The 27067-nt window shown below is 36.4% G+C and overlaps 2 protein-coding genes across 2 annotated transcripts; one reads left to right on the top strand and one right to left on the bottom strand.

Moving 5' to 3' along the window:
- Positions 1 to 9848: 9848 nt before the first annotated feature.
- On the top strand, positions 9849 to 11827 carry LOC132641754 (MYB-like transcription factor EOBI). The gene is made up of 3 exons (XM_060358840.1): positions 9849 to 10256; positions 10446 to 10575; positions 11014 to 11827. Exons 1-3 carry the CDS (start codon positions 10118 to 10120, stop codon positions 11579 to 11581), a joined length of 837 nt encoding a protein of 278 aa, XP_060214823.1. The 5' UTR covers positions 9849 to 10117; the 3' UTR covers positions 11582 to 11827.
- A 3465-nt stretch (positions 11828 to 15292) lies between these two features.
- On the bottom strand, positions 15293 to 26466 carry LOC132641753 (glutamine--tRNA ligase). Its single transcript, XM_060358839.1, has 23 exons — positions 26198 to 26466; positions 25250 to 25300; positions 24918 to 24989; positions 24404 to 24503; positions 24114 to 24209; positions 23407 to 23468; positions 23185 to 23286; positions 22997 to 23092; positions 22153 to 22305; positions 21935 to 21990; positions 20752 to 20842; positions 20596 to 20682; positions 20016 to 20213; positions 19832 to 19930; positions 19377 to 19508; positions 19135 to 19271; positions 18942 to 19041; positions 18192 to 18287; positions 18005 to 18105; positions 17801 to 17906; positions 16620 to 16709; positions 16393 to 16522; positions 15293 to 15583 (listed from the first exon to the last, which is right to left on the bottom strand). Exons 1-23 carry the CDS (start codon positions 26321 to 26323, stop codon positions 15489 to 15491), a joined length of 2376 nt encoding a protein of 791 aa, XP_060214822.1. The 5' UTR covers positions 26324 to 26466; the 3' UTR covers positions 15293 to 15488.
- Positions 26467 to 27067: the final 601 nt, after the last annotated feature.

Below are 27067 nucleotides of genomic sequence, written 5' to 3'. Positions count from 1 at the left end.
AACATTCACTAAAAAAATACAAATTAAATAATTGATTTCTAACCCTGTAAATCAAATAAATTGTGATAGAATTTAAAACTCGAAATCATAAGTTTAAATCCTAGATCTGCCTCTAATGGAAGGGAGGTGGAGACCTAAATAATCTAAGTGTTAGAAATTAACAAAATATTTATTTCGCCTAGAAATTGTACCAAAAAAGGTAATTTTGAACATAAAATTGTAGGCTAACACTAAGAAATTAAAGTTATTGTATCCCGGCCAACTGAAGTTTTTGGCTATTATAATTTTTAAATGTAAGTCTATGATCATATACACATGCGTTCTAAGTATTTTTGCCTTTTTGATGTGCGTAAAACTTTGCTAGGATTCTAAATAATACATAAACTTCTCTTGTTCACATTTTAGGTATCCAAATTATAGTTTAATATGCTTAAGCAACAAATAAATAGTCACATGTTAGTTGAATTAATAATCTTGTATACGGTAAAAACCGGATGCGAGGCAAACCGGTGGAGCGAGGGGGCCGACTGATCTGCCTTCTTCGTCATTGGAACGACCAAGCCCGGTGACCCGAGCATTCGCGGCTGTTGGTCCGAGTAGCCGTTGGTCCGTGTGCCGTTGGTCCGAGTAGCCGTTGGTCCGGGTGGACGTTGCACGCGGGTCAAGCGCCAGTAACGTCCTGTCCTGGTCAACTACCCACCATGCGTGTGTCAGACGGCGCCGTCAGTCTAATCCCACCAAATCCGTGCAGAGTTGTCCTTATTGCTATTATTTTATTAGCTCACATCATATGAGACCCATGGAGGTCACACTATAAATAGAGCACATCCCCCTCCTTTGTAAGGGCTGGCTCCCTGGGATCAACAACATTTTTGTACTAGAAGATATATACGAATCTCTCTCTCAATATTAGATTTTGGTCCGGAATCATTGTGTTCATCTCTATTACTTGTTCAAACAAATAATACTTATATGTTAGTAGATGTATAAATCCACAGTGGTCCTCTAAGCATCATCGTTTTCTTCACATCTTAACCATACGAATCTTGTATCCATCAAATATATCGAGATTCAAACACATATCCTATACCCGCGTACAAATTCAATTGATTTACCAAATTCGGGGTAAACAGTTTGGCGCCCACCGTGGGGCTAGGATAATAGTGGTCTTTGATCTTGATCTCTATCTTACCCATCAAAATCAGAAACATCTGCTGTCCGTCTCGGAAGAAACGGACCAAAAGGCTAACAGTGGGAAATCTGGTCACGTCAACAACAACGAGATCGTGGCTGAAAATGAAGGCAGCGGGCCGCGAGGATTGCCAAACCCCACTGACCCTTTAAATACTAACAATTCGATTACTTTGTCCGGGACACAAGTCTGGAAAGAACCGGATACCCCGAATGATAATATTGACTTGCGTTTAATTTTTGAAATGTTGCAGGAACAGAGAGCGGCGATTGCTGAACAGGGAATCGCAATAGCCCGGTTGCAAAATGGAGGAGATGAAGCGACCCCGGGGAAGACGAAGGGTGTCGTCGAAATCGGAAGAAACGAGCCACGGATGGTCGAGAGTAACGGTTCCGGAGCCGGTTCCTCCACCGAGGTTCTAAAGATGCTCGAAATTTTGGCAAAACGGGTAGACTCGACCGAAAAGAGGGTCGAGACGTATAACTCCCGGGTGGATCAAATACCGGGGGCTCCACCTTTGCTAAAAGGGCCAAACTCGAAAAGGTACATTCAAAGGCCTTTTCCTCCGAGTGCGGCCCCGAAATTGATCCCGAAGAGGTTCAAAATGCCGGATATCCAAAAATATGACGGCACAACGGACCCCTGCGAACACGTGACCTCATACACCTATGCTATAAAAGGCAATGATATGGAAGAGGATGAAATCGAATCCGTGTTGCTGAAAAAATTCGGGGAAACTCTGGCAAAAGGAGCATTGACTTGGTACGATCATCTGCCCGAGCATTCAATCACTTCTTTCAAAACGCTCGCCGATGCCTTCATAAAAGCACACGTCGGAGCCAAAAAGGTGCAGGCTCGGAAGGCGGATATTTTCCGAATTGCCCAAAGAAACGGTGAGTTACTGCGTGAATTTGTCAGTCGGTTCCAAAGGGAACGAATGGAGCTTCCCCCGGTTCCGGAGGAATGGGCTGCACAAGCTTTCACAAAAGGGCTCAATGTTCGGAGCTCGACGGCTTCGTTCAAATTAAAGGAAAGCTTGGTGGAATACGAGGCTGTGACATGGGCAGATGTCCATAACCGGTACGAGTCGAAGATTCGGGTGGAGGATGACCAACTCGAGCTTCCCCCGGGGCCCGTAAATATGAACAAAAGTCTGGAGAGACCAAGGAAGAATTACGAACCGGAGGCCAGATCGTCGAGGGAGAGGTACCAGCCATATTCTCATCCGGAGAAACCAAGCTTCAGGTCGGACTAAGGTATGGACTCCTCGTGTTTTTCTATTGACCTCTTTCTTTTTTTGCAGGAAGTCAAGTACCGGATAAAGTTAGAATATAGGTCTGAAAACACGTGTTGCACTCTTTTCCTTAGTACGGTTTTGTCCCAAAATGGGTTTTCCGACTAGGTTTTTAATGAGGCAACAAGTACAACGTGTTACTCAACAAAGATAAGGGACCAGCACCCGGAAACTCGAGGTCACACCCTCCGAAATGGGGGCTTGATAGCACTCACCCGACCTCGCAGCTCGGATAAATACTAGGGGACTTATACCCACATCGAGGTTTACCCCGGTTAGTGGAAAACGGAGGGGCTCAACAAGTCAAGACCGGACCAAACGATCATAATGAATCGTGTCCCATTCAACATTTGCTACGGCAAAACAAAGGCCCGGCCACAGCCTCCGATGTAAGGACCAAACGATCATAATGAATCGTGTCCCATTCAACATTTGCTACGGCAAAACTAAGGCCCGACCACCGGCCACAGCCTCCGATGTAAGGACCAAACGATCATAATGAATCGTGTCCCATTCAACATTTGCTACGGCAAAACTACGGCCCGGCCACCGGCCATAGCCTCCGATGTAAGGACCAAACGATCATAATGAATCGTGTCCCATTTTTCATTTACTACAACAAGGAAGAAGGAATTAAAATTCTCATATGTACAAACATTTTGCAAACACAAAGTCATCAAAGGCTGGTATAACAAAATCTTGGGTGTCTTTCTGTTAAAAGGACTTCGCCCCGATGGTAACCGTCGTATTCCGGCACTGCCCCACTCACATACTCTATATCGAGGATTGTGCCCGAAATTCGACAAAGGCGACAAGGTCACAATGACCCAAGCCAAAGCTCGGCAAATTCTCCCAAAACGGGGATTGCTACATCAAAAACTTTGCCAAGGTTGAAAAAATACCGACCCTGAAGAAAATGCCTATCGTAATTCGGAGACATCTGAACTTATGAAGCATCGGATAAGTCCCACGGGCACGGTGAATTAACGACTATGAGTCGACCTGTCCTAAAACGGACCAACGATCATGACCAAAATAATGGCAAACATTCAAAACGAAGAAATAAGAAGGTAACGACGAGCTGACAGGGCCACCGGTTTCGGAAGTTATCCACTCCCCGTTACTCCGATAGATCGGAGATCCGGGAAGTGTGGGGCTATCTATATACGGTAAAACCCGGATTCGAGGCAAACCGGTGGAGCGAGGGGGCCGACTGATCTGCCTTCTTCGTCATTGGAACGACCAAGCCCGGTGACCCGAGCATTCGCGGCTGTTGGTCCGAGTAGCCGTTGGTCCGTGTGCCGTTGGTCCGAGTAGCCGTTGGTCCGTGTGGCTGTTGGTCCGAGTAGCCGTTGGTCCGAGTAGCCGTTGGTCCGGGTGGACGTTGCACGCGGGTCAAGCGCCAGTAACGTCCTGTCCTGGTCAACTACCCACCATGCGTGTGTCAGACGGCGCCGTCAGTCTAATCCCACCAAATCCGTGCAGAGTTGTCCTTATTGCTATTATTTTATTAGCTCACATCATATGAGACCCATGGAGGTCACACTATAAATAGAGCACATCCCCCTCCTTTGTAAGGGCTGGCTCCCTGGGATCAACAACATTTTTGTACTAGAAGATATATACGAATCTCTCTCTCAATATTAGTTTTTGGTTCGGAATCATTGTGTTCATCTCTATTACTTGTTCAAACAAATAATACTTATATGTTAGTAGATGTATAAATCCACAGTGGTCCTCTAAGCATCATCGTTTTCTTCACATCTTAACCATAGGAATCTTGTATCCATCAAATATATCGAGATTCAAACACATATCCTATACCCGCGTACAAATTCAATTGATTTACCAAATTCGGGGTAAACAAATCTAAGTTTCAAAAATTAATTCTTCACAAAATTTCAACCTTTATATAACTACTTTTCTTTTTATAAGAAAAAATGAAAAGAAAAGAATACATTTGGCTTTGGCTCATGTCAGTCACATTGGTAATGCCATGATGAATCAACAACTCTTTCAATAAGTATCATGTGCCTGAAGAAATTAAAAAGGTAATGAATAGAATCTATCTTTCAATATATAAAATTCTTATAATCATCAAAATAGAAATTCTCCCCAACCTTGTAGATGCCACTGCTTCCCAACCAATAATCTCAAAGTTGCCAGCTTGATTTACAATTTTTCTTTTCTTCATTCAACATATTAAAAACCAGGAAAATATAAAAATTAACATAATCTTCTTATTTTGTCTGATAAAAAGAAATAACCCGAGCTATGGAAACTAAATAAAGTCAAGTGATGTTAAAACACTTTAAAAGAACAAAGAGACATAGCATAGCACATCACTCAATTTGCATTATGGATTAGAATTATCGTTTTCCACCACCAAAAGGTTGCGATAGGCAGGTACTCATCCATCCTACCAATAATGGTCGGGACAGAGTGGTAATTCTTCATTCATTCTTATCTAGAGGTCTCGAATTTGAATCTTGAGTATGAAGTTGTCTTTGCTACGAATCACTTTACCCCCACACCCCCCCCCCCCCCCAAACCCCCAATTTGGGAATTTCTGAATGCAAATTCGAATTTAATTGGGCCCCAATGCGGATACCACACACCATATTAAAAATAAAAATAAAAAGAGTATTAATTCAACCTTAATCAAATGTCTCGAATTTGATACAGCCATGACAGTGAGGAATCACAATGATAAGGAGCATTTTACCCTCCAAAAAGTGAAACTTCCCTGCGGGAATTCGGATAACTCAGGTACCCACTTCTCGAAATTAAGTGAAAATCTTCGCGGTGAATCCGGATTTGTCGAGACCAAAATAGATAGCGGATACCGGGTAGACAGCCAATACAAATTACACCCTCCGTCCCAATTTATATGAGGGTTGACCTATTTGGGGAATCAAACGGCTCTTTCTTTGACTATCATTTTCTCCAACTCTTTTCATATATTATGAATTATTAACCATGCAGACTTATAGTGCTTTTTATATAGTTTTCAAATATGTAAATTTTATTATAAAAATATTCAAAAAATCTATGTTTAAAATTGTAATCAAAGAAAAAATTGTTTGACTCTCCAAATATATCAATTCTCGTATAAATTGGGATCAAGGCAGTAATTTTTTCCTCTAGTGTTGATAATGGTTGACATACTAGTCACCTTCCCTAATCATAAGCTCACATGAAGTGAAAACACATGTAGTGCGGGGGAATTGGTTTATGTCCATTTCCACAATATTGTCAATCTCATCAATCAATCTATCAATCAATTTGGGAATTAGTAATATGTTATCATGATCAAGGATCAAAACAAATTGGTCCAATTCTTGATTTAATCAATTTACTCATCAAAATCTTATCCTTCTCCAGGGTCACATGCATAGTCACAACTTTAGATATTTCCCAAAGTTGGATTAAAAACAAAGCATCCATTTCTTCCCACTATACCCAATTACTCAAAATGGAAACTATGTCCCTTTTATTAAGAATAATAAAGTCTCTCTATACACCCTATTTCCCAATTCCCACTCCCAATAATTGATTCTCATTCTTTCTACTTTAATTAACCTCCACTTCACATCCTTCTTTTTTTCTTTTCATTGTCTTTTGGTGAGTGACTTCTTTTTTCCTTTTGTCTTTTGAAATTGGGGAGGCAAAATAGAGGTTTAGAGTAATAGGATTAGGGTGTTGTCGACTCTCTTATCTCTAGTAGAACGGACTTAAAGTAATATTATACATGTTTACAACTCTTGAATTTGGAATTAAGACTCTTATTTAATTTAATTTAACATATATGCATCTTTTTTAGGCATTCAGTATATACGAATTCACTGGCCCGATTAATTTTGATGTGCACCGGATAGGCCAACTAATTAAGGGGTGTAATGTGATCGCTCCCTACCATACTTTAAGAGAAAATTGTTATTTTTAACGAAATCCATTAAAATTTAACTCGCCAGTAACGTTTTCGACAAAAATTCTCCACTGACGAAGAGCCAAATTTTGAGGGAACGTTCCGTCGGGAATAGAAACTTTCTGGTAGTGAACGTCCTCCATTCCTACGGTTCAAACACAAAATATATGGTTAAAAGTGAATGGATCCCAACTATTTCATAACGACCCTTGCTTGTAACATTATACTCCATATGAATTCAAAATGCTAAGGAGCTTTCATTTTCAACTTATCTTTCATTGTGCTGTTGAGTGTTGAATTTCGCTAGCTATAGAGCTTTATTTATAATTTGGATGCTAGCTAATCTTGTATATTTTTGCCACTTACTGAATAACACTCTGTAGAGATTTTTTTGACATCTTTGAAAATTATTCAAGGTGGGAGAATATGTCTATTTATCCGATTATGAGGTACTTTAACATTAAATCAAATATAATTGAATAAAATGATCTTTACCTATTTCTTAAGTTATGTTTTCGTGTTCTCTCTGACCTTACAATGGTTATACTTATACATACTTCATAATGTTTATTTCTCAGAAAATGTAAAATCTTTCTTTGAATTTGTTTCAAACTCTTATTATAAGAATAAAGAAGCAGTACCTAGCTATCATACCCTGCATCAATTTGATTTAAATCTTTCCTTATAAGGTCATATATTAATTTGTGGCATTTTATAATTGTGAATTGTGATCGTCGCTTCTTTAATCGAGTTTTGTGTAAATTTAAAATTCTAAATAGGTTTTTAAAGGTGTTATATCAAATTCTTCTCTTTTGAAAAAAGTATATTTTGCCTCTCATTCCATATATATTGTTTTTCTTTATGTTGATTTTACCATGAACATTTATTAGTTGTCATAATAAGAAGCAAGCGAAGCAGCTATGATAATTTTAGAGTTGAAAATGACTAAGCTTGGGATACAAAATAACTATGATAAGTAACTATCTCTACACATTCGTGTGGAAATACACATGATACAATTTATTAAACACTCTAAAATAGGATTTCTAGAAGTAAAAAGGAGAAAACTTTGAGGACTTTGACACACTATTCTGGCCCCTACCTTCGAACTCTCAAATAGCTTCTTGGTACTTTCTTACGAATCATCCACTAAATTCTTCAAGTCTCACAATTGGATATACCACTTGTTTGATTCCCATGATAAACACCTATTATAATGACATCTATGTTTATATATTCCTTCCAACAAAGCATTATTCTAATACAAAGCACTTAGAATTATAAAACCTTTGAAAAAAGGGAACTATTTGGATTTGTTAGCCATTTGACACATTGACTTTAGAGAATAAACATTAGGTTTTGGAAAAGATTTAAAGGAAGAAGCATGGGGAAGAACACTGAGGAAACATCACTATCTTGAAACACAAACCAAACTAGTAATTTTAATTAATAAAATCCCATACGTCTTCTTGGGAAAGTCATGGTTGCCGCCCTTTTGATCAAACCCCATAATCCCACGTTTAATTTACTTGGACATAAAATAATATTTTAGTATAAGAGAGTATAATTTTTTAGTCAAGCACGTTTCTTACATAATTAATTAAAGAGGGGGAATATATGAAGTGGCAAAGAGAAGAGGAAACAATTTCCAAGGAGGCAGCCAAAAGCAAAGTTCATTTTCAAGATCATACTTTTCTTGACTCCCCCTTTTCTCAAGGCTTTCCTTTGCATGCAAATTAATCCATTCAATTCAATATGGTTTTCTTTACATTGTATCAAGACGCTTATTATCTTATAATGCAGCATCTCTACATCATGTACTTTTGACACAATAGTAGAAGAGACAACCTACAGCACTATATAATAGACCCAAGCCCCCGACACCAAAACCCCCAACCAACCAAACAAACTCCCATCACTTTCTTCTTATAGAACTTACTAAAGTATATAATAACATATGTACTTATATAATATTTCTTCGTCTTAGTTTATACCAAGGTGTTTAGATTTTAGATTGAACACGAAGTTAAGAGAGAAAGAAAACTCTTAAAATTTGTAATCTTAAATATGTCATGACATTTCGATAATCCTAAAATCACATCATAAAAAATAAAATGAAAACTTTAAAATTAAATTATTTCTAAAAATAAAGAGATGCTTTCTTAAGACAACTGAAAAGGAAAGCACGGCCGGATCTAGCTCATTGTAGGAACCCCCATACATTCGTGCGGATCCGATTTTTGTATTGAAAAAATCAACAAATATAAAAAAAAATACAACATGAGAATTCATTAACAAAGTGTGTGCTGGTCTAGCAGCTTAGAAGGAATCCTTTAAGCTTTGCTCCTCTTGGTCAAGGGTTCAAATCTCCATGATCACCATGTAAGCCTTTTTTGTCTCTTTTTATTTTTTTGATTTGAGATGGATAGGGAGAACTCACAAACTGAAAATCTAAGATCCGCCTCGTAAGTATACGTGCATATAAAAATGGGACAAAAAATACTGTTTAAATATTCCTGGAAGTTTGAGCTACGTCAAGCGAACTAAACCTGAACCAATCACAACTAAGAGATTTAAAGCCCACATGGGTCATCTTTGCCAAAAAAAAAAAAAAAAACTCAGCTGGCCAAGCACAAAATACCGAAAAACTAATACTCTAGGTGGATCTATCACCCTTGAGTTTCGAAGGCTATCGTTGATTCTAAGAACGGAAAAGGGCCAAAATTACCCCTGAACTTTGGGAAATAGTTCATTCATACCCTTCATTATACTTTAGGGCCAATTATACCCTTACCGTTATACTATGGGGTCAATTATACCCTTATGTCTAACAGCTGCCACGTGGCATCATCCCAGCCCTTCAAAATTATTTTCCCCTCAAATAATTTTTTATCCACTAAAATAACCCAACCCGACCCGAATTTTTTTTTCTTTCCAACCAAGGGGTATTGGGTTGGGTCCGTATCAGTTTGGCTGGAAAAAAAATCGGGTCGGGTTGGGTTATTTTAGTGGGAAAAATTATTTGAGGGAAAAATAATTTTGAAGGGCTGGGATGATGCCACGTGGCAGCTGTTAGACATAAGGGTATAATTGACCCCATAGTATAACGATAAGGGTATAATTGGCCCTAAAGTATAACGAAGGGTATGAATGAACTATTTTTTAAAGTTCAAGGGTAATTTTGGCCCTTTTCCATTCTAAGAATTAGCTCGGTATCAAAGAAAATATTTCTGAATATAGGCTTAATAAGTTATATCTTGGCAATTCTTTTTTTTTTTTTTTGGGGAGGACCAAAAGAGTGCTGTAAGTTAAATAGTCCACATTCACTGTCAAGTGAAAGAAAGGGGGTCCATCCACATGCATTTAGAGCAGACTTTGATGCTCATACAAAGATCATTATTCTGCTTACTCTTAACACAAAAAATTCCATTTGAGTTTTATGACTCATAGGTGTACTATATTTTCATGTGGAAAAAAATTTACAATTTCTTTAATGGGGTGAACCCCATATATATTCATATATGTTTTCTCCTTTGGACACGTATATCAAAAACCTTTTGTCATCATCTATAAAATGCCTATGTTGGCTTTAATTCCTTTTTCATTCTTCAACTTACTTGCAAAAAAAATCTTTTCTACTCTCTCTTCTATCTAGCTCCTTTAATTTTCTCCATAAATTGAGCATACGAGCAAAGGCATATTAATGAGTAATAATAATCCATCAAATGAAGATGAATTTGAGATAAGGAGAGGGCCATGGACTCTTGAAGAAGATACTCTGCTTATTCATTATATTTCTACTCATGGTGAAGGTCGCTGGAATGCCTTAGCCAAATGTGCTGGTAACACTTCACTTTATTGACATAATTCTTGAACTAAAGTAAAGAAATATTTTTACGAATGCACTTTTGTTATAGCTGGATGTGAAAGATATACGACTAGTTTATTACGAGTATTTATTTTCTAGTTTAATATTGGAGATTTAAAAAAAAAAAAAAAAACTCACTTTTTTTTTATTACTTTTTTTGCAGGATTGAAGAGAACAGGGAAAAGTTGTAGACTAAGGTGGCTGAATTACTTAAAACCAGATATTAAACGTGGAAACCTCACCCCACAAGAACAAATCTTAATTCTTGAACTTCACTCCAAATTGGGAAACAGGTAAATTCACATATCCAACTTTTGTCACAAAAAAAAAAAAAAAAAAATCAATCTTGGACATAATTCTTGATTTTTCAAATGCCGTTAAATGGTCATATTGTTAATTAGGGGTGAATCTAGAGTATTGGAAAGTCGTAAAAATATCAATTTTGAACACGTATTTTCAACAAAAAAAAATAATAAAAAATAAAAGATCAAGAATTTGAACCTGCCTAGCCTATAAGTTAGGGGCTTGAGTCGATCAGCCTTGATGCATAGGCTGTCTACATTATATCTCTAAGGTACGGTCCTTCACTGGACCTGCATGAAACGTGAAATACTTGGTGTACCAAATTGTCCTTTTTTACTTCAGTGAACTCAAGACTCTAAACCCGTTAACTGTTAAGTTTAAATACTTTAACTGTCAAGTTTAAGTACTGAATACGTCTCTGCATCCAGGTGGTCAAAGATTGCTCAACATTTGCCAGGAAGAACAGACAATGAAATCAAGAACTACTGGAGAACAAGGGTGCAAAAGCAAGCAAGACAACTCAAGGTTGATTCTAACAGCAAGAAGTTTGTTGAAGCAATCAAGAATCTATGGATGCCAAGATTACTTGAAAAAATGGAGCAATGTTCTTCCTCTTCTTCATCCTCAACTGAGAAACAACAGAATCCTCCACTTCATTCTCCCTTAATCAACAATCAAGAACCTTGTACAAAACAGAACAAGTCCCATGATAATAATAACACATGGGGTTCACTAGACAATTCAAGAATCTATTCATCAGATTCAATGAATGTGATGACAGAAAATGTCACTTTTTTCAACAATTCAATTCAAGATGAGTGTTACCATGTGGGAAGTTTCGGCCAGCAGCCAGATTTTTCATATCAAGAAATGTCAATCTCAAAGTGTGAGGCGGCAGAAGCTAATTGGTTCAATGATGAAATGGCTGAAGAAGGATCATTGTGGAACATGGATGAGTTCTGGCAGTTCAGAAAGCTAGGAGATGTAGACATCTAGCTAGACTTGGGCAATTTTCAAAAGTCAGAAGGGGTGTGGGTTTGGGGGGGTTGGTAATGCTAATCATAATATGGTATTTGAAGGTCTTGTTCTTTATCACTCTTGATAATGCCTATAGTAGGTTTTAAAAGTTCTGACTATGACTTGATCTCATAGTTTTAGCTCTAAGTATACATATTGTACAAAGGAAATATCAAATGGCTACTCTTAAGTGTATTATAAGAAAAAACTATGTTGTTTTCTTGATTTCTTGTTTAATTTTTTTATGGGAATTGCTTTTGATATTTATTCTTTTTCTATTGAGAACTTTGTTTGCGTGGACTTGCTCACTTTGCTGGTTTCAAGCTCGGATAAAGGAGGGACGGCAACCAACATAAAATCTGTCCATTCATGATGAATAATACAGATTTTTCTTTTTCTATTGAGAAGTCTTGGTTAACAGTACTACTTATTCACTAGTTGATCCGTAATTGAGAAGACAACTCTTTAGTCACGTAAAGATAATTAGGAAAGATCAAAGGCTGTGGTCAAATTTAAGAAACTGTGAGGAAGTGACTTGCTGAAAGAGAGCTCAAAATGCTAAGGAAAAAGACCCTTGTGTTGTCTAGTCATGTAAAGGGAACAGATATTTCATAGTATTTATTTGTCATACAGAAAGGAGTATGGCCTATAGGTACACCAACCTCCCCCCACCCCCAAAAACACACATAAACCAAAAAAGCCACCCCGATCCTCTAGATGGGTTCATCCACCTTACAATTTTTTAATATCCGGTGTTCGGAATTCACTGAGTCCGACTAATTCAAGTTCATGTCAAGTAAGTCACTGAAGGGGTGTTCGGAATTCACTGAGTCCGACTAATTCAAGTTCATGTCAAGTAAGTCACTGAAGGGGTAAAGTGCTTCCGGCCGAAAGGTTCTTCCTATCATTAGGCCCACCAAAGAGAAAAAACTTAGAGACTCCTAAGTTCATGTCAAGTAAGTCACTGAAGGGGTAAAGTGCTTCCGGCCGAAAGGTTCTTCCTATCATTAGGCCCACCAAAGAGAAAAAACTTGAGACTCCTAATTAAAGGTGATGGTGATCGCTTTACACCATATTTTTTGGGAGAGGTAAGGAGGACTGTTGTGAAATGAAAGGTCAACTAGAAGGAATTGTGTGAAACCCCGTCAGTGATTTGATTGTTTCAACCTCAAGAAAAAAGGATGATAAAAGTTACAAAAAAGGGACTTGTGATTTGATGAAAGTGAATGAAAAAACAAAGTACTTGAAGTGATCATTTTCCAACCAGAGCATTATAAGAAAGTATAGCAAGGTGCACTTGCGGTAGAATTATTGACTACAGAGCAATGCAAGTTCTTGATTTCTCAAATAGGAAAAAAAGCAAGAGAGGAAAGAAGAAAAATGGTACTTATACCTTATGTAGCTGGACTTTTTCAAAAATGCTATCATATCTGTATGGGATCCTTCAAGAATATAACTATGGAGAAATTGATACACACCCGACGACATTTTTAAAGAGTCCACGTGATATACCTTATACATCTAATATACTTTAGCAATTGGACCTTCACACAAGATTCTAAAGCTTATTTATTTTCATGCAATTATAACACTAAATTTAGTTCATATTTCTATTTGAATCCAATTATAACACTAAATTTAGAATCATTTCCTGTTTATCCTTAATCAAGCAACAAAAAAGCTCTCAAGTACTATGATTCTGACCACTAAATCATCACTAAAATAATGTGGCAAATTCAGTATAAACAAGAGCACTAAACTTCAATATGCTAGTATCAGTTTGCTGTCAAATGTTCTTTGGGAATTCAATAAAGGTAATCACATCAGTGAAATTATCCTTAAAGTTGCAACTCAGCATGTGAGCAGACATGCTAAATTTCCATGTGAAAATGGAACTTACTAAGCATCATACTTTTCTCCTTTTCAATCCAAGGCCTCGTTTGGACATGGTTTGAAAATGTTTGGACATGCAATTTGGATATTTTAAGTTGTATTTTCTCTTGTAGACATAAAAACCCCACAAATTGTGAAAACTATCAAAACATTCTCAGTTCTTATACAAACTTACCAAATGAGCAAGTCATAGTTCATAACAAAATTAGTACACTACTAGAAGGCCTTTCTAAAAAATACAACATCAATTAATCAAACTTTAGTTCAATAAAAACGAAAATTTAACATAAATAGTAATGTAACTACTCTTTAATATAATCCTCCCACATAAATTAAAGGTTGGTGGAAGTTAATGAGATTGGTAAATGATTAATGGGAGTAATTGTTAAAAATATCTACCAACTTTTGGGTCTTTTTTACAAAATATAAACTTATGGGTTAAACTTTATATTTAAAAAAGTTGAAACCATGGTTTCAAACCCCAAATCGTGCCTTTTTGGATGATTTGGGATTTAAAATCATAAGTGAAAACGCATGTCCAAACGCTGGTTTGGGGTCATGGTTTGAAAACACATGGGCAAACGCCTACCAATTATGATCAGCCATCACTTAAATCTTGAAGAGACTAGGCTCTCACAGGTCACACCTCACAACTTGGAACTTCCTCTCCCACCCCCACCCCCCACCCCTCCAATAATGTTGGTATCAGGATAGTTTATGCGTACCTGAATTATGTTGTTTGGACTCTTCGAAATACGGTCGGGTGTGTCGTATCCTCTAAAAGCTATATGCATTTTTGAAGTGTCCGAGCAACATAGCACCTTGATTATTCCACTCTGCACTTTGGCAATTCCATCGAATACCTACTAGCTCCCATCAATGACCTAGCAAATAACTCTGTCTATCAAAACTTAGGCATATGCAAAGATGTCGCCAAGCATTTTTTTATCTACTTGGATTTGAACTTCGGGTTTTGACACTTTCGCCTGCATTGATCACTAAGCTACACACTCGGGTGCACCTTAAAAATTCTCCACTATCATAAGGGTATCACTCAACTCCATATACTTCCTATTATGGTACAAGACCTTTTGAGAGAATTTGAACTGTTGATTAAAATATCCACTTTTCCATGTTGGTCGGTCCCTTGTCATTAAAGTAGTTCTATCATCCTTCACATAGGACCAAATATGATATTTCTTGTCAAAAGGACCTTTAATTTTTTCTTGCAAAGTTATGGGTGTCTTTACTCTTCAGTGTTCACCTTTGACTCTCAGCTTCAGTGAAATTTTACACATGGACCCTACAAACTCCCCATCCCCAGAAGTAAATGCATGGCTCTGCTTCCATCAGGCTACAACAGAATTATACAAAATTTGCAACTTTTCTATTTGCTTTTATAGTGAAGGGTTCTAGTGTTTTGCCCATGCGCCAAAGTGAGAGCGTCCCTTTCATTGGGACAAATAACTCAATTATGATCCGGGTCCCCTGACTGACATAAAGCTTGAACAGTTCCGATAACAGCCATTGGCGGAGATAAAGCTTCAACAGTTTCAATAAGATAAAACTGCCAGATCATTGAAGAGGAATCTAAATGATAGTTTTTCCATCAAAATACCAGCGCTTATACCAGCGCTTAGAGCACGTGAAACTCATCACTACTTGAGACCATAGCTTATTACATGATCGCACCGTTCCGTTTTCTCACAACTGCCTTCCTAAAGAAAGAGTAACTCGCTTTGTAGTGTTGTCATACAAGATAAGTTTATGATCAATGATTAGAACCAAAGCCAAAGATTGAGTTGCCAAAACTGTATTGTCTTTTGAAGTATAGATGATTTATACAAATCTAAAATTGGTATATTCCTGAAATATGGAAAATTTGATCCCTTGGAAAATCTTCTATTTGTACACGTAAATATCAAGAAAAATACATTAGATAATCTCACTTAATCATACACTACCCTTTAACTACTATTTCTTCATGAAAGCTTCACTTTCCACCCTTGGCATAGCTATCACGCAGTGTAACAGTCCGATTAAAGACCAGTTTTTCAGAAGTTGAATCCTTGTCAACAGCAAAATACCCTGCAAAAGTCATCATTTGAAACAACTCAAGCGTTGACCTTCATTTTCTCTGAGAAAATTAAGAACATCAAGAAAAACGGAGGGCACTAGGAATTAAGTTCCTGCTGGGCTTGATCAAGAACGAGGTGGCTATTTCAACCCTCAGAATTTGTAACGCGAAAAATGAAGAACAAAAATCAGGTGGTCTAAATCTTTCACGTTTGTTTTCTGATGCTGTCGGTTTAAAATTGATATCGTTAAAGCACATCTAAAACTATATTTCGGCACATCAGACTTGTTAAGACGAACACGTGCTTATTACGCTCTATGAGGAATAACTGAGAGAATGCATCAGGCAGAAATCAGTATTTTGGTATTTGTGTTTTAAGGCCTCAAAAGAAAACATCAAAGTAATAGAGACAATAGAGGAACCTATTTTAGGACTCAAGGAGAGTTAACATAGGGCAAGCTGCTAAATAAATACTCCCTCTTGTCCCAATTTAAGTGACACTCTTTCCTTTTTAGTCGGTCCTAAAAAGAATGAGATCTTTCTAATTTTAGTAAAAATTAAACTTTAAACTTCCCATTTTACCCTTAATGAAATGATTTATAGCCACAAAAATTTCTATAACTTATTTTAGACCACAAGTTTCAAAAATCTTTCTTTTTCTCTTAAAACTCCGAGCCCACTCAAATACCTTCACATAAGTTGGGACAGAGGGAGTACAAATTTATTGAAGATCCCCAATTCATAAGTTGATGCTAAATACAACCTAAAAGCAACTTCCAGATAACTAGTCATGCATAAATTACCGGGAAGTAGAACTTACCGAGCCTTTCAAACTGAAATCTGTCTCCAAGAGCAGCATTTCTGACTGCTGGCACAGCATATGCATTTTGTATCACCACTTTAGACTCGGGGCTCAAATCACCAAGCCAGTCATCGAGTTCGGCGGGATTCTTATCAGAAAACCAAGCAACAGTTAGTTTCCAAAATAACCTCCGCATAGGGGGAAAGGGGTTATAAAGTAAGTTTGACAAAGTAAAGAAAATAAACCTCAGAGCGGAACAGTCTGTCAAATAGCCGGACCTCCACCTTAAGTGGATCAACCCCAGGTGAAGGTTCTGCAACCCAATGAAGAACACCCTGCAACAACATTGTTTCGAAGTTGAAGGTACATTAGTTTAGAGTAAGTTTTTTGGAATAACAGCACTTTTGGTCCCTCAATTATTGATAAATTATGATCTTGGTCCTTGTGATATTCTTTTTTTAAACCGGTAAATGTGGTCCTTGTGATATCTAACAACCTTCAATTACTCAAAATGTGTGTTTTTAGTTCCTTTATGTAAGAAGTATGTTGTATTTGAAGTTTTGATCTGTCAACTATGGAGCAACAATACAAGTTAATATACCAAATGAGTAATTAAGTGATGGAACGACTAATAATTATTAAAAATTTATGAATATTCACAAGCAAAGGGATCAAAAGTGCACACTTGAATTAGTTGAAGGTTAAATATGCTTAGTCAGATATATGGAAGAGTTTAGCACCAAATAAAGTGAAGTGCTTCACTTGGCTGGTAGCCAAGAGAGCATGTTTGACTCATGAAGTTTTAAAGAAAAAGGGTGCTATCGTAGTGTCCAGATGCTTTCTTTGCTAAGAAACAGATGAGACTAACAACCATTTATTTCTGAACAGCAAATTCACAGCACAAATATGGGCACTTTTTCTCAGCCTCACAGAGACAAAGTGGACCATGCCTGAGCAAGATGCAGACTTGCTAATTTGCTGGATCAGAAGAGGAGGTAGCAAAAGTCAGAAGAAATGGTGGAGGATAATACCACAATGCATCTGGTGGACTGTTTGGAGAGAAAGAAATAGATGTTTTAAAGATGGATCCAATTCCATTCAAAAAGTCAAATGGAATTGTACAGTATCTTTTTATTTTTGGTGTAAAGAGATAGGCTTAGAAGATATAGATCAACTTGTAGATTTATCAAGATCACTGTAAGTATTTCTTTTTACTCTGTTTGCTCCTTTTTGAAGGATTCCAGCATGTCCTTAATGCTGAGGAATACAATTTTTACCAGTTTCAAAAAAAAAAATGCTTAGTCAGACATCACAAGGACCAAAATTAAATTTACTAATAATTGAAGGAACAAAAATACTAATAACCCAAGTTTTGAAATACTAGCCAACCATAATATAAAGAAAAATTTAACATCAAAAAGCGCACCTTAGGCTTAATCGTCTTGGACGGATCATACTCTGCCCGAATCTCAAGAACTGTCTCTTTGTCATCAGCAAGAATTACATCTGTACACTTTATCGGGTATGCATACCTGTAAAGCAAATAAGCTTTATAGTTTGAACTTGTACATCTAAGGCAAGTGCTGAACAGAAATCAACAAATTTTTGGATGACCAAAGAGGGACAGTACCTCAGTAGGACAGATTTTCCAGGAGCAAGGCCATAATAATCTTTAGAATCTTTCAACCGAAAATCTGTACGTTCGATGTACACAACTCTAGAAAAGGGGACCTGCAAAATGACAGAAATAGTAAACAGATATAAGGGATCAATGACCATAAGCAGTTGATTATTGTTAGTACAAAACGCTTGCACACCTTGTAAAATGACGAAGCATCATCTGCTGGTGCTTCAGGCCATTTCTTTGCATCTAGATCCATTACTAATCCAGCTTCAAGGTTTGTGATGACAACCTGAATATGAAATTCGTAACTTAAGTTTCTGAAATTTGGAAGTAGATATACATACGCACACATATTCCATGAGAAAATGACAAAAATGATCCTTTATGTTTGAGGGTAGGTTCAAAATAATCCCTTTAAGTATGCACTGAACAGTTTTGGTCCTTTAAGTTCGCCAAAAGTTTAACACTTTTGATCTCCTACTGAACTGTGTCTGTTACATTTGAGGGAAACTATGAGGGAAAAAAATGAAATTAGCGGGAACTCACATTTAGAGTTACAAATTTTGTGGTTTCTGTAAAAATATATTTCTAGAGTCCGGTGCTGTATTGTGAGGCGTAATCTAATTTCTACTCATTTTGTTATATCTTTTGGTGTCTAGTGCAGTTTTTTGTGTCGAATATTTTTTTATTTGATGAGATTTTTCCGTGTTTATGGTTAAAAATGTTTTTCCCGCTGTTTCCGCCATATCTATCCAACATAAATTGTCAAATATTTGACGGAGACAAAAAGTGTGCAACTTTTGGCAAAACTTAAGGGACCAAAATTGCTCAGTGCATATTAATTTAAGGGACTATTATGAACCTACCCTCAAACATAAAGGACCATTATTGTCATTTTTCCATATTCCATCTACGAACACTAACTTAAATCTAGAATACCCACCTTAAGGGGATGTAGCACAACCAGTGTCCGAGCAGCTGTTTTATTTAGTTCTTCTCTTATATGGTATTCTAGGCGACTTAGCTGTATCATACTACAGTCACTGCATCAAAAAAAGGTCATTAACATGCTGTCAAACAGATTTTCTTTTGTACCAGAAACACACAAACGCATTTATAAATAAGATGGGCCTGACCTTCTAGTTATTCCAATCCCACGAACAAAAGCATTAATTGCTGTTGAAGTTACCCCTCTACGTCGCAATCCTGCTAATGTCATGAGACGAGGATCATCCCAGCCATCAACCCATTTGTCTGTTACAAGAAGGTTCAACTGACAACGATAAAAATCAAGCATCAGTTTGGAACAAGAAATTTACCAGCAGGAAACCATTATAGATAAATCTTAATAAAAGGAATACTCAGGATTCAAACTAACTTTACGCTTAGACATCACAGTGTTGGACACATTCAACCGTGAGTACTCCCAAACAAAAGGCTGGTAAAGGCTTAACGCATCCAATAACCAGTAATATGATGCACGGCGGGTTTCAAATTCCAGGGTGCAAAGCTGCATAAGAATGTGAAATTGAAATATGAATTAATTTAGGCTACAATTGAACAGCAATATTATTTTTCCATAATAATCCGGCACCAGCATGATGAGCAACAGAGAGGCCGCACAGCAAGATAGACCAGTATTTTATAGTGCACTCGAACAATATTTTTTGTGAAAGATACTCTATGTAATGGATTTATAGTTAAGTTCCATTCAAATGAAAATGAAAACAAAGAGCTACATGCAGAGGACGTATAAATCCAAGATAGATCATGCTGATTTGACAAAGTGAAAGAACAAACACAGTATTTGACAGCGACAGGTTACATCCGCACCGAATGAGTGATATTTTCCAAAGAATCAACAATGCAATGGGCGTAATCGTAACTTGGGTAGATGCACCATTTATCCCCTGCATGTGGATGAGGAGTGAACTGTAGAGCCAAATTAATACGGACTAAATGTCAGTAAAAACCATAACTGAATTCAAAATGTTTTTTTTGGTCAGAAAATACTTGCCTTGATACGATATGCAATGAGGTCATACATATTGAAATTATCATTCTGCATATCCTGTTTCATCCTCAACGTAGCCTTGCCTTCATCAATCATCCCCCTCTTCATTTCATCAAACAATCTTAACGACTCTTCTATAGGCCTATCTCTCCAAGGGCTGTTCATCTTTTTCTCCCGGTATTCTTTAACCTCATCAGGTGTCTGGGTCACGTAGAAAATCAGACCATATTTGTCATAATAATATCTAGATAGCGTAAAATCACAACAATCAATTAAGCCCCTAACAATTAAAGTGTTAAATGGGCGGGTTGGGCTGCATTTGGGTGGGTCAAAATGGGCTGAGTTAATAAATTGATCCACCCAAAAGTTACTTGGGCTGAAATGGGTTGGGCTAAAAAGTGGGTCATAACCCAACCCGCCCAATTCTTATTTAAGTTTTAATTTCTTCATTTGTTCTTTAATGATCTTCTGGTAAAATTATTTTTTTCTTTATTACGACTATATATAACATATCAAATTAAAAAAATAATAGCAATTTTCATGTATTAAACATATCACACTGTATTTATGTTAACCGTATTACCTGGTGGTCAACATATGCATGGCCTCTTCTTATCAGCTCTACGGCTAGCTCATAAAGGTCTTGGAAATAATCACTAGTGTAACTGATCTGCATAGTGCCAACACGTTAGCATTGATAACATGGAAAGTAGACCATTAGTATTGAACAGTATCATACCTTGAAAGGCTCCCATCCCATCCAGCCAACAATTTCTTTAATATGATCAATGTACTCTTTCTTCTCAGCTTCAGGGTTGGTATCATCAAACCTAAATACAACAGCAAAGTCACAAAGAATTTAACACTCCAAAGTATTAAAAAAAAAAAAAAAAAAAAAGAGGTTCTGTTATGTAAAATTAGAGGTTTCATGTGAAGAGCAGACAGAGGACACAAACCACCTATTACTGCATTGTAAAACTATGTCCAAAATTCTACCATTTCTGGAACTATTTTTTTGCCCTTTTTCAAAAAAAATCTACCATTTGAAAATTATCCAATATTGGCATTATGTTGTAGGGTCGTTTGGTAACAAATACAACTCTGCCTAACCACAAACTACTTGGGATTGACGATATAAATCCTTGTCTCATTTTCAATCCAATACTCAATAATTAGTTTTTTAAGACAAATTAATGGTTCTCAAATTACACATTCTATGAATCTCACTCTTAATCCTAATCTATTATAATACCTTTAACCAAACTAAAAAGATTATAGGCTAACATTGAACTTAATGTAAGCATGTCAACGACGACTAACCTCAATTCTGACTAGTTGATACCGCTTATATGGGTCCTTTGATTCCGTTGTATTATCCACTTTGCTAAGTCCGTATGGATCTCAAGAAGTTTTAGGTCTTGCGAACAACTATCCACTATGTGATTCTATGGCGTTCTTGTCCTCTTTAATATCCGCAATGATCATAGTATTTCACCTATGCACCAAAGCGTTTGGAATTCTAGATATGATATTTACTAACCATCTCGAGTGAGTTCTCTTTTTATCCTCTGCGTGTTACTCGCATCTTCAGTCTTTCTAAACTTGCCTATCTAATCTTTTATGACCGCATATATTCCAGCTTAATATCAGCATTTCTATGAGACACATCTTGTGGATAAGTAATTGTAAAAGCAAAACTCAATATCTCACTCCCATATAATGTTGATAGTTTCACGGTCATTCTATAGAACTTGAGAGAACGGTTAATGGTCCATTCTCACAACACACAAGTATGTATCCTTTCCATAATTTATTGCTTCATCTTGAGCACAAATCAAAGCTTTAGCAAAAATCGTGCTGTAGTATTTACATGAGATAATGAGGAAGGAAAAGCACATAGCGAGAAGAACAGGAATGCCTACCTCAAGTAACAGCCACCACCTCTTTCTTTTGCCAGACCAAAGTCCACAAACATAGCCTGTTTAGTAACAAAATAAAGGTTTAGATTTTTTTAGTTTTTATTTTATTCTATTTTCACTTCTTTTTAAATTATTATTTTTATTCTTTTTTATCAAAAAAAAATCGAGATTTAGAGCATGATTATAATCACAGTTACCCAATATTTAAGATGTATATATACCTTTGCATGTCCAATGTGTAAATATCCATTAGGTTCAGGTGGAAAGCGTGTCTGAACTTTTCCTCCAGTCACTTTCAAATGTTTTTCGAGTAGTTCTTTGGAATTGCAAGCTCGAAGCACAGGCCGGTCACTGAAATATACTTCTGTATGCACCTAATTATCAGGACAGCAGATGTTCATACCACTAAAAATAAGAACATAGCTAACAATCATTCCATAAACTCTTCTAAAGAGCTTGAAAGTAGGAGAATTTGACAACAAATAGAGTGCTTTGATCCAACAACTGATGCTACAACCATGCAAACTAGCCCGACAAGTGACTACCTAAGTTTTATAACAGAAGTTTCACATACATAACACCAGAGCTGCAAAAGAGGATAAACAGACCAAGCACCATATGATAACAAACTTCGTCCCAATTTATGCAACACTCTTTCCTTTTTGGTCAGTCCTAAAAAGAATGACACATTTCTATATTTAGTAACAATTTAACTTTAAACTTAGCATTTTACCTTTAATGAGACGATTTCTAGTCAGACAAATGTTTATTGCTTATTTTTTACCACACTTGTAAAAGTTCTTCCTTTCATTCTTAAGTCCCATGCCTAGCCAAACACCTTCCCATAGATTGGGGCGAACGTAGTAGTAAGGATGTCCTCATGCAGCCAAAGTGTATCTGTTCTAATTTAATAGCCGTGTACTTAATCATGTAAAAGATGTGAAGCATGGAAATGACATTAAGATTTCAAGTGAACAGAAAAATCACAGTATTAAGCTTAAGACTGACAACAAATAAGACATAAACACGAGTACACCACAATGGATATAAAATTAGCTTAAGCACCTTATAATTTTCCTCAGGTGAGGGGAAGATCAAATATGGATTTAGCTCTTCTTCAGACTGATTTGGTGCAGAGGTCTCCTCAACTTTTGCTTTATCCTACATAAGAGGAAGAAACAGCAACCAGCCTAGCTTAGGACAAAATAATATTAGATGAAAAATCTCCACCTAAACATCAGATGAAGCACCACCTCAGACTTAGCAGGCTTCTCTTTCTTCTTTTTAACAGGCTTTTCATTATCTGCTGCAGTTCTTTCCCCAAGTAATTTATACAACTCCAAATCTATTACTTCCTGTGACAAAACATAATCTTTAAAGATCAAAAAAGAAGCACAATACAGAAACAATCTTATAATTAAAACCATTTGTAGCACATAATATAGCCTAACCATCAAGACAAAACGAGAACACACCTTGACTACTTTCGGATCTGCCCATGGCAACTTCTTCCGAACATGAGCAAAGAGTTCACCAACTATTAAGGAGAGATCAAATAAAAGCATATTATGGAGAGAGATTATTCCATGTCCACTTTAGTTATTAAAAAGAAAGTCCCAGATCAAAGAACATTTATAGTTGCCAACATTTCAATAAGGTCACCACTGCACATACATATGAGAAACCCCCCCCCCCCCCCCCCTTCCACGTCAAATCATATCAGAAAGCTTATGAATTTATATTGCTCAGAGAAAAAGGGCCACAAGTAATAATTGGAAGTTGAAACTCCTATTCTTTTTATGTCTAATTTAGCAAACAGTAAAAATATCTTTATCAACCTAGGTGATAATTTGATCATTTTTATTATTAGTATCATATAAGAAGCATCACAACAATTAATTAATCCACACTCTTTCTTTTACTGTTTTTTAAGAGATAGATACCAGTTGGTATAAATGATGGACTGAACTTTTTAAAAAAAATTGAAGACTTGGTTGAAACCCAAAAGATACGTTCCCATATCATGAGGACTTACTGTCTTATGCCTTTTGATATGTGTAATTGACCAATTGCTAACATTTCAGAGCACTCAATAAATTGCATACAAACACAGAGACAGACATTGATTTTATTCAATCAGCGAAAAAGTAATCAAGTGAGTTATAGAAGAAACAATACTAACCATTGGTTCTATAACGCTGCTCTAATATATTGGTCTTCTTCTCTTCAAAGACCTCATTGACAGCACATTCGATGTCATCCTTGGATACCTCAACTCCTGCTCAAAATTAGAGGGAAAAAAATATTTTCTTTTGGTTTTAAAAGGAACATATTTAATTATTTCTAATAAAGAATAAACCAACCCACCGCCCACCCTCAAAAGTATACCCCAATTATAATAGAAGAGATTCATAAATTCTAATGTCATAAATATTACATAGTTGGACTTGAGAAAAGATGATTTGTTCGTACCAACACCACAAGCCTCTTCAAAATCATGGACCTTCAGATTTTCAGAAGCGGTTGCAGAAAGAAAGGCAAATGCAGCTTCTAACTGTGCAGGCGTTTTAATCTGCAAAGGTCCAGTAAAAGAAAATTTTTGAAGGGGCATCATCAATTAATCATATCGCCTCAATACTTTTCCAAGCCTAACTCAGACAAAAGAAAAGGACTTATGCTGCTAGTGCAACAGAAAAAGATGATTTACAAAAGTTAAGGGCCAGTATACTTCTATGCTTGCATAAATGGATCACCAAATAAAAAGGCAAGTTACAAATTCGGCCAGTCGGCCGAAAAAATTACATTTGCTAGCTAAATATACAAAAAATATATACGAAATAACAAAATGTATATTTTATGTATATTATACCCTAATATACAAAAATATATATTTGTTGGCTATTATTTTGTTCGACAGCTATTTATGTCAATTTCTCGAAATAATAAAAGAGGAGTAGATAAACGTTGCCTTGAGTGAACAACAAACCTTTGTAGACACAATGTATTGAAGCAATGTGGGCCGGTGGTTAAGTGCATTGGCTGGAAACTTTGTAGCAACCTATCATGCAAAAGGATAAAGCTCGGTTACATCTTTTACATACTCATAGTACTTTTCCTCCCAGCATAATGGAAAGGAATAAGATATAATTGGATTTTAATCTTCACAAATAGATAAATTAAAAGAAACAGAATGTCCCTAAGCTTTGAATAACGCCTTGACAGAATATGAACCTCACACATCTTATTTATTTATGCATAAGCAAGTAGAACATAAAGGACAGATTTGCCAATTTATATCTCAAGATTCTAGAAGCCTACCGTGTACAGCATGTTGCCTACAGCACGATCACAACCATCGGTCACAGCTGCCTGGATTAATCACGACACAAAGTTAGGAGCAAATTTAAGACATAGAATTTCTCTTCTGGGAAATATTGAGTATAAATTATCACATCTCACAAGATGCTTAAACTACAAGTAGGGTGTTAAACGGGGAGATCAGATCAGATATGGGCGGGTTGACAACGGGTTAAACAAATTTACACAAATACAGAGATACTCATATGCATCCAGAAATCTTTGAGCTACAACACTTCCTCAAAAAATCAGATCTTTTTGCATGCTAAGTAGAAAATTTACACAAATATAGAGATACACATATATATGCATGTAAAAATCTTGGGACTAATACTAACATTACCATTCTCAAAAAAAAAAAAAAAATCTTGGGACTAATACACTTCCTGAAAAATCAAACTTTTTTTATAACAAGTAGATCATTAACACAAATATAGAGATACACATATGCATTTATGCATCTAAAAATCATTGAAGCTACAAAACTTCCACAAAATCAAACCTTTTTTGGCATAAAAAGTAGGAAATTTACACAAATATAGAGATACCCATAGGCATCTTATGCATCTAAAATCTTTGAGCTACAACACTTTTTCTCAAAAATCAAATATTTTTGCATACAAAGTAGTAAATTTACACAAATATAGACATACCAACATGCATTTATGCATCAAAAAAAAAATTAAGCTACCTTTTTGCCTACAAATTAGGAAATATACACAAATATATAGATACCCGTATGCACTTTATGCATCCAAAAAATATTTGAGCTACAACACTTAAGCAAGAAATTCACACAAATATAGAAATACCCAATTACCCATATGCATTTATGCATCTAAAAATCTATGAGATACAAACATTCCTCAAAAAAAAAAAATTGCAGCTTATAAAGCTAATGGGGTTTACCTCATGAATAACAGCAGTAAGATTAGTGGTAACTTTATTGTTAGCCAAAGTATTTTTTGCAGTTTTTTCATCCAATCCAATTTTCAAGAACAGTTCCAAAACATTGCTGTTATCTTCCTTCACCATAGCTTCAAGCTGAATCTTGACTTTTTAGTACTATGATCACAAAAACACAAAATTTGGCAAGTTTAACAAGTGATATACTAATATAAAGATTCTTAAAGGAGGAATCTTTTCCAAGTTTTGGACAATAAGAGATGATGATATTTTTTCATGGAGAATTTTTAGTAGGTTTTTTCCGTAGTTGGGCTACAAGATAGGCCCGTTATAACATGGGCTTCAGCTATACTTCAGGCCCAAATAGAGTTGGACTCTTTCAATTGGCCAATCTAGGGGTTATTCCAAGGGCCCAAACCAACTGAGATCAAAAATTTGCAGGATTGTCCTTCGCTGCGGATGGTCTTTAATTTTTGGCCCTCAAATCAGTGGTCTTTAATTTTTGTCCTTCGCGACAAGCCTCTTAGTTTCAGGTTCGAACTCTCGCTCAATAAAAAATAAAAAAAATCGCAAGGTATACGTTGGGATTCACAGGGTATAAGTTGGGTTTCAAACTCTGTCTTAAGGCAAAACAAGAAATATATATATATTTGCTGGAATTTTACAAATTTCTGCCTTAAGGCCTAACTTTGAGCCGTTAAGGCCTAATTTTTGCCTTCGCTTAAAAAGGTGGTCGAAATACCCCGAGATTCTAGGTTCAAAACCCAGCAGAGTCAAAAAACAATAATAAACCTATGCCTATTCGAGCGAAGTTACATAGAACTTGTGCCGAAGACGACAGACTTTTAATTATGTCTTAAGGCAAAGTCTACC

Source organism: Lycium barbarum, chromosome 5, assembly GCF_019175385.1.
Source record: "Lycium barbarum isolate Lr01 chromosome 5, ASM1917538v2, whole genome shotgun sequence".
Lineage (NCBI taxonomy): Eukaryota > Viridiplantae > Streptophyta > Magnoliopsida > Solanales > Solanaceae > Lycium > Lycium barbarum.
The sequence above is the reverse complement of the archived record's forward strand: the minus strand, read 5'-3'. Positions and strand labels throughout refer to the sequence as shown.